Source organism: Somniosus microcephalus, chromosome 32 (genome assembly GCF_052327205.1).
Source record: "Somniosus microcephalus isolate GS21.2 chromosome 32, FLI_Smic_1.0, whole genome shotgun sequence".
Taxonomy (NCBI): Eukaryota; Metazoa; Chordata; class Chondrichthyes; order Squaliformes; family Somniosidae; genus Somniosus; species Somniosus microcephalus.
Window position 1 is genome coordinate 6,552,069 of NC_141018.1, and position 20,905 is coordinate 6,572,973.

The 20,905-nt window shown below is 49.2% G+C and overlaps 1 protein-coding gene across 1 annotated transcript in view; it reads left to right on the plus strand.

Moving 5' to 3' along the window:
• cib2 (calcium and integrin binding family member 2) overlaps window positions 1–20,905 on the plus strand; it is a 126,533-nt gene that overhangs the window by 79,076 nt on the left and 26,552 nt on the right. The window contains exon 3 of the mRNA XM_085972036.1: window positions 19,625–19,820. Within this exon, the coding sequence (XP_085828162.1) occupies window positions 19,625–19,820 (196 nt within the window). The remainder of the gene's footprint in view (window positions 1–19,624; window positions 19,821–20,905) is intronic.

Below are 20,905 nucleotides of genomic sequence, written 5' to 3' on the forward strand. Positions count from 1 at the left end.
CCTCCTCCACAGTATTGTTACTAATTTGGTTAGCCCAATCTATATGTAGATTAAAGTCACCCATGATGACTGCTGTGCCCTTATTGCACGCTTCTCTAATTTCCCTTTTAATGCCATCCCCAACCTCCGCATTACTGTTTGGAGGTCTATATACCACTCCCACTAATGTTTTCTGCCCTTTGGTATTTCTCAGTTCTACCCATACAGATTCCACATCATCAGAGCTAATAACCTTCCTTATAATTGTGTTAATCCCCTCTTTAACCAGCAATGCTACCCCACCTCCCTTTCCTTTTTGCCTATCTTTCCTGAATATTGAATACCCCTGGATGTTGAGTTCCCAGCCTTGGCCACCCTGAAGCCATGTTTCCGTAATCCCAATCAAATCATATTCGTTTACCTCTATTTGCGCAGCTAATTCATCCACCTTATTACGAATGCTCCTCGCATTAAGACACAAAGCCTTCAGGCTTGTTTTTTAATGCTCTTAGACTTATTAGAATTATTATTTACTGTGCCCATGTTTGATTTAAACCGTTGATTTCTCTGACTGCCACTTTTGTTTTTCTCCTTCCTGTCTTTTGCTTTGGTCACTGACTACCCCTGGTCAAAGGTCACTGAACTCTCCTAGTCAAAGGTCACTGAACTCTCCTAGTCAAATGTCACTGACCTCTCCTGGAAAAGGTCACTGACCTCTCCTAGTCAAAGGTCACTGATCTCTCATAGTCAAAGGTCACTGAACTCCCCTAGTCAAAGGTCACTGACCTCACCTGGTCAAAGGTCACTGACTGCTCCTGGTCAAAGATCAGTGTCCTCTCCTTCTCAAAGGTCACTGACCACTCCTGGTAAAAGGCCACTGACCTCCCCTGGAGTAAGGTCACTGGCCACCCCTGGTCCAAGGTCACAGACCTTACCTGTTCAATGATTGCTCTCATCTCCTGGTCATAGGTCACTGATCTCTCCTAGCCAAAGGTTACTGAAATAACAACAGAAAATACTGGAAAAACTCAACAGGCCAGGCAACATCCGTGGAGAGAAATTAGAGCCAACGTTTCGGGTCAAAACTCTTTGTCAAGACTAAAGAGGCACAGGGAATGAAATAGATTAAGAGGCCAGGCTGGGAGAGAACAAAAGAGAAGAAGAGACATTAAGAAGTATTCAAAACGAGACGAGATGGTGATAGGACTAGTGGAGACAAAAGACGGCTCTAGATTAGGTGTGAAATGCGCTGGCAGAATGGGAGACAGCTGCCATATGGGAGAGAGAAAACAAAAAAAAAGAAAGGCGGGGGGGGTGGAGGCCAAAACAAAGGTGTGGATAAAAAATATAAGTAAAATGTAATGGGGGCCGAGGTTATGATCTGAAATTATTGAACTCGATATTGAGTCCGGAAGGCTGTAAAGTGCCTAATCAGAAGATGATGTTCCTCGAGTTTACGTTGAGCTTCCGTGGAACAATGCAAGAGGCCGAGGACGGTGAGGTCCGAGTGGGAATGGGGCGGTGAATTAAAATGACAGGTGACCGGAAGCTCGAGGTCACCCTTACGGACTGAACGGAGGTGTTCCGCAAAGCGGTCACCCAATCTGCGTTTGGTCTCCCCCATGTATAGGAGACCGCATCGTGAGCAGCGAATACAGTATACTAGATTGCAAGAAGTACAAGTAAATCACTGGAAGGGGTGTTTGGGACCCTGGACAGTGGGAAGGGGGGAGGTATAAGGGCAGGTGTTACGTCTTCTGCACTTGCACGGGAAGGTGCCAGGCGAAGGGGAAGGGGTGCTGGGGGTGATAGAGGAGTGGACTAGGGTGTCTCGGAGGGAGCAGTCCCTACGGAATGCTGAAAGGGGAGGGGAGGGGAAGATGCGTTTGGTGGTGGGATCACTTTGGAGGTGGTAGAAATGGCAGAGGATGATCCGTTGATTGTGGAGGCTGGTGGGGTGAAAGGTGAGGACAAGGGGAACCCTATCGTGGTTCCGGGAGGGAGGGGCAGGGGTGAGGGCAGAAGTGCGGGAGATAGAACGGACACGGTCGAGGGCCATGTCAACCACAGTAGAGGGGAATCCTCGGTTGAGGGAAAAGGAAGACATGTCGGAAGCACTGGTGTGGAAGGTGGCATCGTCGGAGCAGATGCGGCAGAGACGGAGAAACTGGGAGAATGGAATAGAGTCCTTACAGGAGGCGGGGTGGGAGGAAGTGTAGTCCAGGTAGCTGTGGGAGTCAGTGGGCTTGTAGTGAATGTTGGTCAATAACCTATCCCCAGAGATGGAGACGGAGAAGTCGAGGAAGGGAAGGGAAGAGTCAGAGATGGACCATGTGAAGGTGAGGGGAGGGTGGAAATTGGATGCAAAGTGAATGAAATTGTCTAGTTCAGGGCGAGAGCAAGAAACGTTGACTCCAGTTTCTCTCCACGGATGTTGCCTGGCCTGCTGAGTTTTTCCAGCATTTTCTGTTGTTATTTCGGATTTCCAGCATCTGCAGTATTTTGCTATCGTATAAAGGTTACTGACCTCTCCTCGAAAATGTCACTGACTACCCCTGGTCAAAGGTCACTGAGCTCTCCTCGTCAAAGGCCACTGATCTCCCATAGTCAAAGGTCACTGACCTCCCCTAGTCAAAGGTCACTGATCTCTCCTGGTCAAAGGTCACTGACCCTTCCTAGTCAAAGGTCACTGACCTCTCCTGGAAAAGGACACTGACTGCTTCTGGTCAAAGGTCATGGACCTCGCCTTGTCAAAGGTCATGGACCTCTCCTTGTCAAAGGTCACTGACCTCTCCTGGAAAATTTCACTGACTACCCCTGGTCAAAGGTCACTGACCTCTCCTAGTCAAAGGTCACTGACCTCTCCTAGTCAAAGGTCACTGACCCCCCTAGTCAAAGGTCACTGACCTCTCCTGGAAAAGGACACTGACTGCTTCTGGTCAAAGGTCATGGACCTCGCCTTGTCAAAGGTCACGGACCTCTCCTTGTCAAAGGTCGCTGACCTCTCCTAGTCAAAGGTCACTGACCTCTCCTGGAAAATTTCACTGACTACCCCTGGTCAAAGGTCACTGACCTCTCCTAGTCAAAGGTCACTGACCTCTCCTAGTCAAAGGTCACTGACCCCCCTAGTCAAAGGTCACTGACCTCTCCTGGTCAAAGGTCATGATGTCCGCTAGTCAAAGGTCACTGACCTCTCCTGGAAATGTCACTGAAATCTCCTAGTCAAAGGTCACTGAGCTCTCCTAGTCAAAGGTCACTGATCTCTCATGTCAAAAGTCACTGAACTCTCCTAGTCAAAGGTCACTGACCTCTCCTGGTCAAAGGTCACTGCCTGCTCCTTCTCAAAGGTCACTGACCTCTCCTTCTCAAAGGTCACTGACCTCTCCTGGTCAAAGGCCACTGACCTCTCCTGGAAAAGTCACTAAACTCTCCTAGTCAAAGGTCACTGAACTCTCCTCGTCAAAGGTCACTGAACTCTCCTGGTCAAAGGTCACTGACTACTCCTGGTCAAAGGTCCTGACCTCCCCTAGTCAAAGGTCACTGACCTCTCCTAGTCAAAGGTCACTTACCTCTCCTGGAAAAGGTCACTGACCTCTCCTAATCACGGGTCACTGAACGCGCCTAGTCAATGTTTGCTCTCATCTCCTGGTCAATGGTCACTGACCTCTCATGGTCAAAGGTCACTGACCTCTCATGGTCAATGGTCACTGACCGTTCATGATCAATGGTCAGTGACCTTTCATGATCAATGGTCACTAACCTCTCATGGTCAAAGGTCACTGCCCTCTCATGGTCAATGGTCGCTCTAATCTCCTGGTCAAAGGTCACTGACCTCTCATGGTCAAAGGTCGCTGACCTCTCATGGTCAAAGGTCGCTGACCTCTCATGGTCAAAGGTCACTGCCCTCTCATGGTCAATGGTCGCTCTAATCTCCTGGTCAATGGTCACTGTCCTCTCATGGTCAATGATCGCTCTAATCTCTTGGTCAAAGGTCACTGACCTCTCATGGTCAATGATTGCTCTAATCTCCTGGTCAAAGGTCACTGCCCTCTCATGGTCAATGATCGCTCTAATCTCCTGGTCAATGGTCACTGCCCTCTCATGGTCAATGATCACTCTAATCTCCTGGTCAATGGTCACTGTCCTCTCATGGTCAATGATCGCTCTAATCTCCTGGTCAATGGTCACTGTCTTCTCATGGTCAATGATCGCTCTAATCTCCTGGTCAATGGTCACTGCTCTCTCATGGTCAATGATCGCTCTAATCTCCTGGTCAAAGGTCACTGTCCTCTCATGGTCAATGATCGCTCTAATCTCCTGGTCAATGGTCACTGCCCTCTCATGGTCAATGATCACTCTAATCTCATGGTCAAAGGTCACTGCCCTCTCATGGTCAATGGTCACTGACCTCTCATGGTCAATGATCGCTCTAATCTCCTGGTCAATGGTCACTGACCTCTCATGGTCAATGATCGCTCTAATCTCCTGGTCTAAGGTCACTGTCCTCTCATGGTCAATGATCGCTCTCATCTCCTGGTCAATGGTCACTGACCTCTCATGGTCAATGATCACTCTAATCTCCTGGTCAATGGTCACTGACCTCTCATGGTCAATGATCGCTCTAATCTCCTGGTCTAAGGTCACTGCCCTCTCATGGTCAATGATCGCTCTGATCTCCTGGTCAATGGTCACTGACCTCTCATGGTCAATGATCGCTCTCAGCTCCTGGTCAATGGTCACTGACCTCTCATGGTCAATGATCACTCTAATCTCCTGGTCTAAGGTCACTGTCCTCTCATGGTCAATGATCGCTCTAATCTCCTGGTCTAAGGTCACTGTCCTCTCATGGTCAATGATCGCTCTAATCTCCTGGTCTAAGGTCACTGTCCTCTCATGGTCAATGATCGCTCTAATCTCCTGGTCAATGGTCACTGTCCTCTCATGGTCAATGATCGCTCTAATCTCCTGGTCAATGGTCACTGTCCTCTCATGGTCAATGATCACTCTAATCTCCTGGTCAAAGGTCACTGCCCTCTCATGGTCAATGATCGCTCTCATCTCCTGGTCAATGGTCACTGGCCTCTCCTGGTCAATGGTCACTGTCCTCTCATGGTCAATGATCGCTCTAATCTCCTGGTCAATGGTCACTGTCCTCTCATGGTCAATGATCACTCTAATCTCCTGGTCAATGGTCACTGACCTCTCATGGTCAATGGTTGCTCTCATCTCCTGGTCAATGGTCGCTCTCATCTCCTGGTCAATAGTCATTGCCCTCTCACGGTCAATGGTCACTCTGATCTCCTGGTCAATGGTCACTGACCTCTCATGGTCAATGGTCGCTCTCATCTCCTGGTCAATGGTCACTGACCTCTCATGGTCAATGATCACTCTAATCTCCTGGTCAATGGTCACTGACCTCTCATGGTCAATGATCGCTCTAATCTCCTGGTCTAAGGTCACTGCCCTCTCATGGTCAATGATCGCTCTCATCTCCTGGGCAATGGTCACTGACCTCTCATGGTCAATGATCGCTCTCATCTCCTGGTCAATGGTCACTGACCTCTCATGGTCAATGATCACTCTAATCTCCTGGTCTAAGGTCACTGTCCTCTCATGGTCAATGATCGCTCTAATCTCCTGGTCTAAGGTCACTGTTCTCTCATGGTCAATGATCGCTCTAATCTCCTGGTCAATGGTCACTGACCTCTCATGGTCAATGATCACTCTAATCTCCTGGCCAATGGTCACTGTCCTCTCATGGTCAATGATCGCTCTAATCTCCTGGTCAATGGTCACTGTCCTCTCATGGTCAATGATCACTCTAATCTCCTGGTCAAAGGTCACTGCCCTCTCATGGTCAATGATCGCTCTCATCTCCTGGTCAATGGTCACTGACCTCTCCTGGTCAATGGTCACTGTCCTCTCATGGTCAATGATCGCTCTAATCTCCTGGTCAATGGTCACTGTCCTCTCATGGTCAATGATCACTCTAATCTCCTGGTCAATGGTCACTGACCTCTCATGGTCAATGGTTGCTCTCATCTCCTGGTCAATGGTCACTCTCATCTCCTGGTCAATAGTCATTGCCCTCTCACGGTCAATGGTCACTCTAATCTCCTGGTCAATGGTCACTGTCCTCTCATGGTCAATGATCACTCTAATCTCCTGGTCAATGGTCACTGTCCTCTCATGGTCAATGATCGCTCTAATCTCCTGGTCAATGGTCACTGTCCTCTCATGGTCAATGATCGCTCTAATCTCCTGGTCAATGGTCACTGTCCTCTCATGGTCAATGATCACTCTAATCTCCTGGTCAAAGGTCACTGCCCTCTCATGGTCAATGATCGCTCTCATCTCCTGGTCAATGGTCACTGGCCTCTCCTGGTCAATGGTCACTGTCCTCTCATGGTCAATGATCGCTCTAATCTCCTGGTCAATGGTCACTGTCCTCTCATGGTCAATGATCACTCTAATCTCCTGGTCAATGGTCACTGACCTCTCATGGTCAATGGTTGCTCTCATCTCCTGGTCAATGGTCGCTCTCATCTCCTGGTCAATAGTCATTGCCCTCTCACGGTCAATGGTCACTCTGATCTCCTGGTCAATGGTCACTGACCTCTCATGGTCAATGGTCGCTCTCATCTCCTGGTCAATGGTCACTGACCTCTCATGGTCAATGATCACTCTAATCTCCTGGTCAATGGTCACTGACCTCTCATGGTCAATGATCGCTCTAATCTCCTGGTCTAAGGTCACTGCCCTCTCATGGTCAATGATCGCTCTCATCTCCTGGGCAATGGTCACTGACCTCTCATGGTCAATGATCGCTCTCATCTCCTGGTCAATGGTCACTGACCTCTCATGGTCAATGATCACTCTAATCTCCTGGTCTAAGGTCACTGTCCTCTCATGGTCAATGATCGCTCTAATCTCCTGGTCTAAGGTCACTGTTCTCTCATGGTCAATGATCACTCTAATCTCCTGGTCAATGGTCACTGTCCTCTCATGGTCAATGATCGCTCTAATCTCCTGGTCAATGGTCACTGTCCTCTCATGGTCAATGATCACTCTAATCTCCTGGTCAAAGGTCACTGCCCTCTCATGGTCAATGATCGCTCTCATCTCCTGGTCAATGGTCACTGACCTCTCCTGGTCAATGGTCACTGTCCTCTCATGGTCAATGATCGCTCTAATCTCCTGGTCAATGGTCACTGTCCTCTCATGGTCAATGATCACTCTAATCTCCTGGTCAATGGTCACTGACCTCTCATGGTCAATGGTTGCTCTCATCTCCTGGTCAATGGTCGCTCTCATCTCCTGGTCAATAGTCATTGCCCTCTCACGGTCAATGGTCACTCTAATCTCCTGGTCAATGGTCACTGTCCTCTCATGGTCAATGATCACTCTAATCTCCTGGTCAATGGTCACTGTCCTCTCATGGTCAATGATCACTCTAATCTCCTGGTCAATGGTCACTGACCTCTCATGGTCAATGGTCGCTCTTGTCTACTGGTCAATGGTCGCTGCCCTCTCATGGTCAATGTTCACTCTCATCTCCTGGTCAAAGGTCACTGACCTCCCCTGGTGAAAGGTCACTGACCCCTCCTGGTCAAAGATCACTGAACTCTCCTGGAAAATGTCACTGACTGCTCCTGGTCAAAGGTCAATGACCTCTCCTAGTCAAAGGTCACTGACACTTCCTGGTCAAAGGTCACTGATTGCTCCTGCTCAAAGGTCACTGACCTCCCCTAGTCAAAGGCCACTGACCTCTCCTGGAAAAGGGCACTGATTGCTCCAGGTCAAAGGTAACTGACCTCTTCTGGTCAATGGTCGCTCTCATCTCCTGGTCAAAGGTCACTGACCCCTCCTGGTCAAAGGTCACTGACCTCTCCTAGTCAAAGGCCACTGACCTCTCCTGGAAAAGGTCACTGACCTCTCCTAGTCAAAGGTCACTGACCTCCCCTGGTGAAAGGTCACTGGCCTCTCCTGGTCAAAGGTAACTGACCTCTCCTGTTTAATGATCGCTCTCATCTCCTAGTCAAAGGTCACTGACCTCCCCTGCTGGAAGGTCACTGGCCTCTCCTGGTCAAAGGTCACTGACCTCTCCTGTTCAATGATCACTCTCATCTCCTAGTCAAAGATCACTGAACTCTCCTGGAAAAGGTCACTGACATCGCCTAGTCAAAGGTCACTGACCTCTCCTGGTCAAAGGTCACTAACTGCTCCTGGTCAAAGGTCACTGACCTCCCCTAGTCAAAGGTCACAGACCTCTCCTGGAAAAGGTCAATGACTGCTCCTGATCAAAGGTCATTGACCTCTCCTAGTCAAAGGCCACTGACCTCTCCTAGTCAAAGGCCACTGACCTCTCCTGGTCAAAGGTCATGATGTCCCCTTGTCAAAGGTCACTGACCTCTCCTGGAAAAGTCACTGACTGCTCCTGGTCAAAGGTCACTGACCTCTCCTGGTCAAAGGTCACAGACCTCTCCTGGAAAAGATCACTGACTGCTCCTGGTCAAAGGTCACTGACCTCCCCTAGTCACAGGTCACTGACCTCTCCTAGTCAAAGGTCACTGACCTCTCTTGGTAAAAGGTCACTAACCGCCCCTGGTGAAAGGTCACTGACCTCTCCTGGTCAAAGGTCACTCACCTCTCCTAGTCAAAGGTCACTGACATCTCCTAGTCAAAGTTCACTGAGCTCTCCTGGTAATGGTCACTGACTGCTCCTGGTCAAAGGTCACTGACCTCTCATGGTCAATGGTCGCTCTCATCTCCTGGTCAATGGACACTGACCTTTCCTGAACTCCCTACGTAACAGCATTGTGGGAAAACCTTCACCACACAGACTGCAGTGGTCACCATCACCTTCTCGAGGGCAACTCAGGATGGGCAATAAATGCTGGACTTGCCAGAGACACCTTGTCCCATGAATGAATAGTAAATAAAAGATGATCCTCAATGTATGCCTCCTTACATAGGCTATCTGTGCCTGCACTGAAATCTGAGGTTGACGATAATTTCATTGAATGTGAGTCTTACGGATGGGATTAAATATCTTGAAGGGTTTCCTACAAGGATATGAATGAACTTGGCAACCAGCCTCTTTGGCAGTCTCTTCCTCCAGCTAATATTTGTAGGTTTGATTGATGAGAAGTGATGTAAAATTATAGACGGGCTGTCACCATGGAGATTTCCAACTAGCACAGCGGTTAGGGTGAGTTATTGGTTTTAATTTTGTGAGAAATCCCATAATTAAATGGGACAAGCGAGCGAGAATTCGGAGGTCATGTCACAGGGATATAAACTCAGTGTGATGTGGAGGAGCAGGTTTAATATTTAGGTTGAAATGAAATGTGAATTCGCGAGGTAATCTTAAAAAAAGTCTTGCCAACAGTGACTCTCTTAAATTACAGACACCCCCGATTAACTTAAAGTTCACTTTAATTCTATGTGTTTATCTTCTTTTTAAATTACTTTCTTCAAACTGAGTAATAGTCACTTTGGGGTCTCAGAGCTGTCCTGAACGTGACATTCTGATTGTTTACATCAGAGAGATACTCATTAACACAGAACGCTGGCTGTCTGAGTAGATTGGGCCGAAACTCTCTGGAGTTTAGAAGAATTAGAGGTGATCTCATTGAAACATACAAGATTCTGAGGGGGATTGACAGGGTAGATGCCGAGAGGTTGTTTCCCCCCTAGCTGGAGAGTCTAGAACTAGGCGGCACAGACTCAGGATAAGGGGTCGGCCATTTAAAAATGAGATGAGGAGGACTTTCTCACTCAGAGGGTTGTGAATTTTTCAACTCCTCTACCCCAGAGGGCTGTGAATGCTGAGTTTTTGAGTATGTTCAAGGCTGAGATCAAGGGATATGAGGATAGTGCGGGAAAGTGGAGTTGAGGTCAATGATCAGCCATGATCTTATTGAATGGCGGAGCAGGCTCGAGGGGCCGAATGGCCGACCCCTGCTTATGTATCATATATTCTTATGTGGGTAAGCTCACTAAACATCATCTCACATATAGCCAGCTGAAGAACAGCTGTGAGGGTGTGCAGGGAAAAAACCGTGTACTTGAACGGGTGCAGACACTGACTGTGAGGGTCTCTGGGGAACAACACACTGACTGTGAGGGTCTGGGGAACAACACACTGACTGTGAGGGTCTCTGGAACAACACACTGACTGTGAGGGTCTGGGGAACAACACACTGACTGTGAGGGTCTCTGGGGAACAACACACTGACTGTGAGGGTCTCTGGGGAACAACACACTGACTGTGAGGGTCTCTGGGGAACAACACACTGACTGTGAGGGTCTGGGGAACAACACACTGACTGTGAGGGTCTGGGGAACAACACACTGACTGTGAGGGTCTGGGGAACAACACACTGACTGTGAGGGTCTGGGGAACAACACACTGACTGTGAGGGTCTCTGGGGAACAACACACTGACTGTGAGGGTCTCTGGGGAACAACACACTGACTGTGAGGGTCTGGGGAACAACACACTGACTGTGAGGGTCTGGGGAACAACACACTGACTGTGAGGGTCTGGCGAACAACACACTGACTGTGAGGGTCTCTGGGGAACAACACACTGACTGTGAGGGTCTGGGGAACAACACACTGACTGTGAGGGTCTCTGGAACAACACACTGACTGTGAGGGTCTGGGGAACAACACACTGACTGTGAGGGCCTGGGGAACAACACACTGACTGTGAGGGTCTGGGGAACAAGACACTGACTGTGAGGGTCTCTGGAACAACACACTGACTGTGAGGGTCTGGGGAACAACACACTGACTGTGAGGGTCTCTGGAACAACACACTGACTGTGAGGGTCTCTGGGGAACAACACACTGACTGTGAGGGTCTCTGGAACAACACACTGACTGTGAGGGTCTCTGGAACAACACACTGACTGTGAGGGTCTGGGGAACAACACACTGACTGTGAGGGTCTCTGGGGAACAACACACTGACTGTGAGGGTCTGGGGAACAACACACTGACTGTGAGGGTCTCTGGGGAACAACACACTGACTGTGAGGGTCTCTGGAACAACACACTGACTGTGAGGGTCTCTGGAACAACACACTGACTGTGAGGGTCTGGGGAACAACACACTGACTGTGAGGGTCTCTGGGGAACAACACACTGACTGTGAGGGTCTCTGGAACAACACACTGACTGTGAGGGTCTCTGGAACAACACACTGACTGTGAGGGTCTGGGGAACAACACACTGACTGTGAGGGTCTAGAGAACAACACACTGACTGTGAGGGTCTGGGGAACAACACACTAACTGTGAGGGTCTAGAGAACAACACACTGACTGTGAGGGTCTGGGGAACAACACACTGACTGTGAGGGTCTCTGGGGAACAACACACTGACTGTGAGGGTCTGGGGAACAACACACTGACTGTGAGGGTCTGGGGAACAACACACTGACTGTGAGGGTCTCTGGAACAACACACTGACTGTGAGGGTCTGGGGAACAACACACTGACTGTGAGGGTCTGGGGAACAACACACTGACTGTGAGGGTCTCTGGGGAACAACACACTGACTGTGAGGGTCTGGGGAACAACACACTGACTGTGAGGGTCTCTGGGGAACAACACACTGACTGTGAGGGTCTCTGGAACAACACACTGACTGTGAGGGTCTGGAGAACAACACACTGACTGTGAGGGTCTCTGGGGAACAACACACTGACTGTGAGGGTCTGGGGAACAACACACTGACTGTGAGGGTCTGGGGAACAACACACTGACTGTGAGGGTCTCTGGGGAACAACACACTGACTGTGAGGGTCTGGGGAACAACACACTGACTGTGAGGGTCTGGGGAACAACACACTGACTGTGAGGGTCTCTGGAACAACACACTGACTGTGAGGGTCTGGGGAACAACACACTGACTGTGAGGGTCTGGGGAACAACACACTGACTGTGAGGGTCTGGAGAACAACACACTGACTGTGAGGGTCTCTGGGGAACAACACACTGACTGTGAGGGTCTGGAGAACAACACACTGACTGTGAGGGTCTCTGGAACAACACACTGACTGTGAGGGTCTGGGGAACAACACACTGACTGTGAGGGTCTCTGGAACAACACACTGACTGTGAGGGTCTGGGGAACAACACACTGACTGTGAGGGTCTCTGGAACAACACACTGACTGTGAGGGTCTGGGGAACAACACACTGGCTGTGAGGGTCTGGGGAACAACACACTGACTGTGAGGGTCTGGAGAACAACACACTGACTGTGAGGGTCTGGGGAACAACACACTGGCTGTGAGGGTCTGGGGAACAACACACTGACTGTGAGGGTCTGGAGAACAACACACTGACTGTGAGGGTCTGGGGAACAACACACTGACTGTGAGGGTCTGGAGAACAACACACTGACTGTGAGGGTCTGGGGAACAACACACTGGCTGTGAGGGTCTGGGGAACAACACACTGACTGTGAGGGTCTGGAGAACAACACACTGACTGTGAGGGTCTGGGGAACAACACACTGACTGTGAGGGTCTCTGGGGAACAACACACTGACTGTGAGGGTCTGGGGAACAACACACTGACTGTGAGGGTCTGGAGAACAACACACTGACTGTGAGGGTCTGGGGAACAACACACTGACTGTGAGGGTCTCTGGGGAACAACACACTGACTGTGAGGGTCTCTGGAACAACACACTGACTGTGAGGGTCTCTGGGGAACAACACACTGACTGTGAGGGTCTGGGGAACAACACACTGACTGTGAGGGTCTCTGGAACAACACACTGACTGTGAGGGTCTCTGGGGAACAACACACTGACTGTGAGGGTCTCTGGGGAACAACACACTGACTGTGAGGGTCTCTGGAACAACACACTGACTGTGAGGGTCTCTGGGGAACAACACACTGACTGTGAGGGTCTCTGGGGAACAACACACTGACTGTGAGGGTCTGGAGAACAACACACTGACTGTGAGGGTCTGGGGAACAACACACTGACTGTGAGGGTCTCTGGGGAACAACACACTGACTGTGAGGGTCTCTGGAACAACACACTGACTGTGAGGGTCTGGGGAACAACACACTGACTGTGAGGGTCTGGGGACCAACACACTGACTGTGAGGGTCTGGGGAACAACACACTGACTGTGAGGGTCTGGGGAACAACACACTGACTGTGAGGGTCTGGGGAACAACACACTGACTGTGAGGGTCTGGGGAACAAGACACTGACTGTGAGGGTCTGGGGAACAACACACTGACTGTGAGGTGTAGTGTATGTACCTTGAAGAAGGAACTATATTCTGCAGCCCCTGTATACTGCAGTACCAGTAGTGACCACCCTGTATATAAGCCTGTGCAGTAACTTTGTATAGTAGTTCCAGTTTTGTCTTCACTCAGTAAACACCTGTTATAACCAACTTCTGCAGTCCGTGTCTCAATTACACATGGACGTTACATTGGCGACGAACAGATCCGAACTTACCTACAGTTCTGCACCACCTCACGGGGATCCATCCCTGAAGCGAAGTTGTTCGAGGTCGAGGCCAGAAGGAAGAAATCCAAAAAAAAACAGAAGAAACGGGCGTCGACCATGGGCAACCGCCCTCTGATTCATCGAATTCGAAGATTTGCAGGAGAGGCTGTCGAGAGCGGGGCTTGGTTATCCAGTCTATGGTGTTCCAGCTAATCGGGCTGGTGGCAGGTAGTACACTGATCCTTCCTGGGCTGCGGTGGGCTAGAGCTCGATTGGGTGGCTTTTCAACAGGGCCGAGCAGCGTTGTCGGGAAGAGGAGAGAGAGAGAGAGGGTGGAGCACACAGGGCGCAGCCGGTGCTACGAAGCCGGGCAGCGTACAGACCCGAGAAGAGGGAGGAAAGTGTCCCATAGGGTCTGCTCTGACGACGGGAACAGTAATTAAAATAAAAGAAATTAGAAGCGCAGAAAGCCGCGAGGAGCTGCAGTTTGCCACGGGGACCGCGGAGAGCGGCGTTGGCAGCAGCGCGGGGGGAAGTGCGCAAAGACCATAGGGCGTCGCCATCAAGGCATAAAAACGCCAGCAACAGCGCTGGCAGCAGCGAAAAAGGCAGAAAGCGCGGGAGGCGCCATCTTAATCCAGCGGGGAAGAAGGCAAAGCGCGGGAGGCGCCATTTTGTTCAATCGGGGAAGAAGGCAAAGTGCGGGAGGCGCCATCTTAGATCTCCAAGATGCCGAAGACTGGCAATATCACTGCCTTCGATAATGCAATAGAAGACTGGACCACGTATGTGGAAAGAGTCGAAGTATATTGTAAGGCAAATGAAGTAGCCGATGAGAAAAAGGCATCGGTACTCCTAAACTTAATGGGCGCAAGAACGTACGGCCTATTGCGGAACCTGATCACTCCAGTCAAACCGATGGAGAAGAGTTTTAACGAAATTGTTGATATCCTACAGGAACACCTAAATCCTACACCGCTGCTGATAGCAGAAAGATTTAAATTCCACAAGAGAAATCAGCATAAAGATGAGAGCAATGCTGATTACCTTACGGAACTACGCAAGCTATCAAAGCACTGCCAGTTCGGAGCAGGACTGGCAGATACCTTACGGGACAAATTTGTCTGTGGACTCCTGAGTGAAGGGACCCAGAAGAGGTTACTCTCAGAGAAAGAGCTGACGCTAGATAAGGCTTTCAGCGTGGCAGTATCGTACGAAGCAGCAGCAAGGGGAGCTGCGGAAATACAAGCAAAAGCCACAGGAATACGGCACCCATGAAATGACACGGGGATTTGAAAAATGTTATCGCTGCGGCAGAACAACCCATGACCAGAAGGACTGCTGGTCCAAGGACAAAACATGCAGGCAATGCGGAAAGATGGGACACATTGCACGAGTTTGCAGGTCCGGGAAGAAGACTAATGACAACAAAAAGACTACTAAGGAAAAGAACAGGAAAGTACAAAAGATGACGGACAGTAGTTCCGAAGACCAGAAGAGTGATAGTGAATCCGGGAACAAGAGACTAAGCTGTCTCAAACTACACAACGTAATCACAAAAGAGGATCACCAAACCATTTGGGTCACCCTCACGATAGCAGGGTCCCAAGTCAAAATGGAATTGGATACAGGATCAGCCCTGACCGTCATGAATCGACGAGACTACGAGCGGCTATTCTCACACATACCCTTGAAAGACACATCCATTGTCTTGAAGACATATACGGGGCAGAAAGTATACCCCAGAGGGAAAATAAGGGTGCCTGTCGAATACAACGGCAAGGAAATACAGAAATTGTATCTCTACATACTGCAAGATGGTGGACCACCGTTATTGGGACGTGAATGGATCAGAAAGATAGGTTTAGACTGGCACTCCATTCAGGCACTGACGGTGGCTGGTAAAAAGGATGATGACGTCACACCTGGATGATTGTCAAAAATCTTGGCTAACGCTAAAGAGGTATTTCAACAAGAACTGGGAACTCTTAAAGGCGTAACCGCCTCGATAAAAATAGAAGAGAATGCAATTCCCAAGTTTTTCAAAGCAAGACCGGTACCGTATGCAATTCGCCCAGCCGTCGAGGCAGAGCTGGAGAATCTGGAGAATGCAGGCGTGTTAACTAAGGTAGACTGGAGCGAGTGGGTGACACCCATCGTTCCTGTCATGAAGAAAACGTTAAACAATAAGTCTGAGGAGCCAAGGAAGGTTCGCATCTGTGGGGACTTCAAGGTGACTGTGAACCCAGTCCTTCACACATTTGAACCCACAGCACTAGAGACCCGGGTTCAAATCTGGCCTCGGGTGACTGTCTGTGTGGAGTTTGCACATTCTCCCCGTGTTTGCGTGGGTTTTCTCCGGGTGCTCCGGTTTCCTCCCACAGTCCAAAGATGTGCGGGTTAGGTTGATTGGCTATGATAAATTGACCCTTAGTGTTAGGGGGATTAAATACATGGGGTTACAGGGATAGGGTGGGATATGTGTTGGTGTAGGGGTTACGGGGATCGGGTGGGATATGTGCCGGTGCAGGCTCGATGGGCCGAAATGGCCTCTATCTGCACTGTGGGGTTTCTGTGATTCTGTGATTCTGAGTACAGTATCCTCTTCCGAGGATAGAAGATATTTTCGCCTCACTATCTGGAGGGAAACGTTTTACAAAAATTGACCTAGCGCAAGCATATTTGCAGATGGAGGTTGAAGAATCCTCTAGGAAATATCTCACGATAAACACTCACAAAGGTCTTTACCAGTATAATCGACTGGTATTCGGAGTTGCATCAGCTCCGGCTGTATGGCAAAGAGCGATGGAACAAGTCCTTCAAGGGATTCCGGGGACTCAGTGTTACTTGGACGACATCCTAGTGACAGGTGAAAATGACAGTGAACACCTTGCCAACCCAGAGCAGGTGCTCACTAGACTAAGAGAACATAGGCTACGAGCCAATCGCCCCAAGTGCGAGTTTTTTAAGAAACAAATATCGTATTGTGGCCACGTGATTGATGAAGAGGGGTTACATAAGTCCCCTGACAAAATTGAAGCGGTAGTTAAGGCTCCAGCGCCTGAAAATGTGTCGCAACTGAGGTCATTCCTCGGATTGGTGAATTACTACCATAAGTTTTTGCCGAATTTGTCCACAATTCTGCACCCACTGAACGCCCTGCTACAAACTGGAGTAGCATGGAAATGGAGCGATGAATGTAAGCGGGCCTTTCAGAAGTGTAAAGGCCTGATCACTTCAAGAGAAGTATTGGCCCACTACAACCCATCACTACCGATAAGACTGGCGTGTGATGCGTCTCCCTACGGCGTTGGAGCAGTACTGTCACATAAATCCCTTGATGCTTCAGAGAGGCCGATAGCTTTTGCGTCACGCTCGTTAACTGCAGCCGAGCGTAACTACGCCCAGATTGACAGAGAGGCCCTCAGCCTGGTGTGGGGGGTGAAGAAGTTCAATCACTACCTGCACGGACAGAAATTTACTCTACTAACTGATCATCAACCTCTTGTCTCCATTTTCAACCCTAAGAAGGGCGTCCCGATAATGACAGCACAACGGCTACAGAGGTGGTCCCTTTTCCTAGGGGCACACCAATATGACATCGAGTACAAAGGAACTAAACAGCATGGGAATGCTGATGGATTGTCGCGCCTACCGTTGCCGATGGTGGAAGAAGCACCTGCAGTGGATCCTGTGGAGATATTCCACTCGACCATAGTCGAATGTCTACCTGTGACGAATGCAAAAATTGAAAAGGAAACACGAAATGACCCGACACTCTCCAGGGTCTATGATTTAACGGTGAAGGGATGGCCAGCACATGGCGAACCACTGTTGCCAGCATTCTCGCCGAGAAGAGAACAGCTGTCAGTGTGCCGAGGAACCTTGATGTGTGGATCCAGAGTAGTAATTCCACCCAAATTGAAGGATAGAGTGCTCAATGAGCTTCATGAGGGTCATCTGGGAGGGGTAAAAATGAAGAACTTAGCCAGAGCGTTTGTGTGGTGGCCGGGAATCGATAGAGAAATCGAAGAGATGACCAAGAGCTGTACAGGATGCCAGAAGGTCCAAAACGCCCCACCACAAGCCCCTCTACATCCATGGGAGTGGCCCTCATCTCCATGGCAAAGGGTACACATTGATTTTGCTGGTCCATTTATGGACTCGATGTTTTTAATTGCGGTGGATGCACATTCAAAGTGGCCAGAGGTAATAAAAATGTCCTCAACCACCACAGAAGAAACTATCACAGTCTTACGAACCATATTCGCCAGAAATGGGCTGCCTGAACAGATTTGCTCCGACAATGGACCACAGTTTGTGTCTGAAGAGTTCCAGAGGTTCTTAAAGAACAATGGTGTTAAGCATTACACATCCGCCCCATATCATCCAGCCACCAATGGATTGGCTGAGAGGTTCGTTCAAACATTCAAGAAGGCTATCAAGGCAATGTGTAATGAAGACATACCCCAGCCATGATGTTCTTCAATCGAAGACGAAGATGCTGCTTGGATTTGGTTAAGCCAAACATCAGAAGAGATGTGGAGAACAGGCAGTTTCAGAATATGAATGAAAGGCCAACCAGGAGTTTCAAGATAGGTCAACCAGTTTTGGCCCGGGACTACCGCACAGAGAAATGGCAGCCAGGAACGATCTGCACACGGCAAGGACCTCTAATGTATACCGTGGACATTGGAGAGAGCATTGTAAGACGCCATGCTGACCAGATTCTAGAGTCACTGGAAAACGTCAAATCTACACCACGATCCTATACACCTGGTGATGAAACCGAAGTACCAATTGCATCTACCTCATAATCGGTGATATTGGAAGCAGACGAACCAAACAACGACGTTGATCCCGAATCAACTTTGCCAGAAGAACCTGATACCCCAAAGAGGCGTTATCCGGACAGAATCAGGAAGCCTCCTCAAAGACTGAATTTATAATTGATTAACTTCAGCTAATGTATATAGCAACTGTAATTGTAAATATGTTATTTAATTATTAATCGAATGTTATGTACTGTTTAGCTAAAAGGGGAGGAATTGTAGTGTATGTACCTTGAAGAAGGAACTATATTCTGCAGCCCCTGTATACTGCAGTACCAGTAGTGACCACCCCTGTATATAAGCCTGTGAAGTAATTTTGTATAGTAGTTCCAGTTTTGTCTCCATTCAGTAAACACCTGTTATAACCAACTTCTGCAGCGCGTGTCTCAATTACACACGGACGTTACATGAGGGTCTCTGGGGAACAACACACTGACTGTGAGGGTCTCTGGGGAACAACACACTGACTGTGAGGGTCTGGGGAACAACACACTTACTGTGAGGGTCTCTGGGGAACAACACACTAACTGTGAGGGTCTCTGGAACAACACACTGACTGTGAGGGTCTCTGGGGAACAACACACTGACTGTGAGGGTCTCTGGGGAACAACACACTGACTGTGAGGGTCTGGGGAACAACACACTGACTGTGAGGGTCTCTGGAACAACACACTGACTGTTCATTCCTAAAACACGACCCCAAAGCACATCACGTCCATTGAATCATTTCTGTCGTACAAGCAGTGTTATGTCAGGACACTGTAACCAGTGCTGGGATTAAATTTTCCGAACAACCAGTCCTGCAAAGTTCCAATCAGTCCATTATAAAGGAATTGTGTTCGATGTTGACATCAGCTATTCCCTCACCTTTCCACCTTGTCATTGAATGCAGTATTCAGCCTCTCCCAGGCTGCTGGCTCTCAGGGAGGATTTCATGGGTTAAAACAGGCAACAACGTTGTCCTTTAACTCTAAGTTCATTTCATCAGTGATTGCAACATTGGTTATAATAGTCAAACCATCAAAAGGGACCTGGACCGGTTCTTGGCTGGAGCAGAGATCACATCATAGCGGAGGTAAGTGGATTAACAGTTGAAGTACAGGTGGTCCGTCTGATCTCCTGGACTGGTTTTGATGGCCTGAGGGAGTCGGAGAGGAATTCTCCCGAGTATTTTGCCTCTCCCAGGAGATTGCCTGCCTGCGGGGGAGGGTTGAGAAGTATCTGGTCACGATGCTCTGACCATCACCAGCGTGGGGCAGTCTTGATGGGCCTTGATTTTCGTGTGTCCGTACAGCTACATGATCTGCTGCTTTTCCCTCCAATAGACTTCAACACGGACAATTTCATTTGCAAGTTGGACCTGGAGCAGACCCTCAATAAGCTGACACGAGAGGAACTGGCTCCCGAAGAGGTGACGCTGGTGTGTGAAAAAGTGATCGAAGAAGCTGACTTGGATGGTGACGGGAAGCTTAACTATCCGGATTTTGAGAATATGATCGGCAGAGCACCAGACTTTCTCAGGTACTTTAGAATAAGGAAAGCAAACTGGTGAGACAGTTGCTGGTCCATGGCCTAGAAAACCCGAGATTCACAGTGAACGCGTGGGGATTCCCCATCAGACTGATGGTGAAGGGGGCAATGCTGAGCGTGTTTCCTGTTTTCAGATTGTGAAAATCTGTGTAAAAGTTAGAATCCAGGCCGCAGTTACATTTGCTGTGGCTCAGTGGGCGGCTCTCTCGAGTCAGAAGGTCGTGGGTTCAAGTCCCACTCCAGAGACTTGAGCACAAAATCTAGGCTGACACTCCCGGTGCAGTGCACCACCCTCCTTGACCTGTATCATAGCAGGCGGTTAAGAAGGCGAATGGTATGTTGGCCTTCATAGCGAGAGGATTCGAGTACAGCAGCAAGGATGTCTTGCTGCAGATGTACAGGGCCTTGGTGAGACCACACCTTGAGTATTGTGTGCAGTTTTGGTCGCCTTATCTGAGGAAGGATGTTCTTGCCATGGAGAGAGTGCAGCGAAAATTCACCAGACTGATACCTGGGATGGCAGGAATGACATATGAGGAGAGATTGGGTCGATTAGGCTTGTACTCGCTGGAGTTTAGAAGAATGAGAGGGGATCTCATTGAAACTTATAAAGTTCTAACAGGACTAGACAGACTAGATGCAGGAAGGTTGTTCCCGATGGTCGGGGAGTCCAGAACCAGGGGTCACAGTCTAAGGATAAGTGGTAATCCATTTAGGACAGAGATGAGGAGGAATTTCTTCACCCAGAGAGTGGTGAACCTGTGGAATTCTCTACCACAGAAGGCAGTTGAGGCCAATTCATTAAATATATTCAAGAAGGAGTTAGATATATTTCTTAAGGTTAAAGGGATCAAGGGATATGGGGAGAAAGCAGGGACAGGATACTGAATTTGGATGATCAGCCATGATCTCATTAAATGGCGGAACAGGCTAATGGGGCCAAATGACCTACTCCTGCTCCTACCTTCTATGTTTCTATGTAAGCACAATCAGGCTAAGAAACCGAGACACATCCATGTATCTGCTCCCACTAACATGGCCTCATCTATTGTGTGCGTGAATGTCCTTTTCAGCTG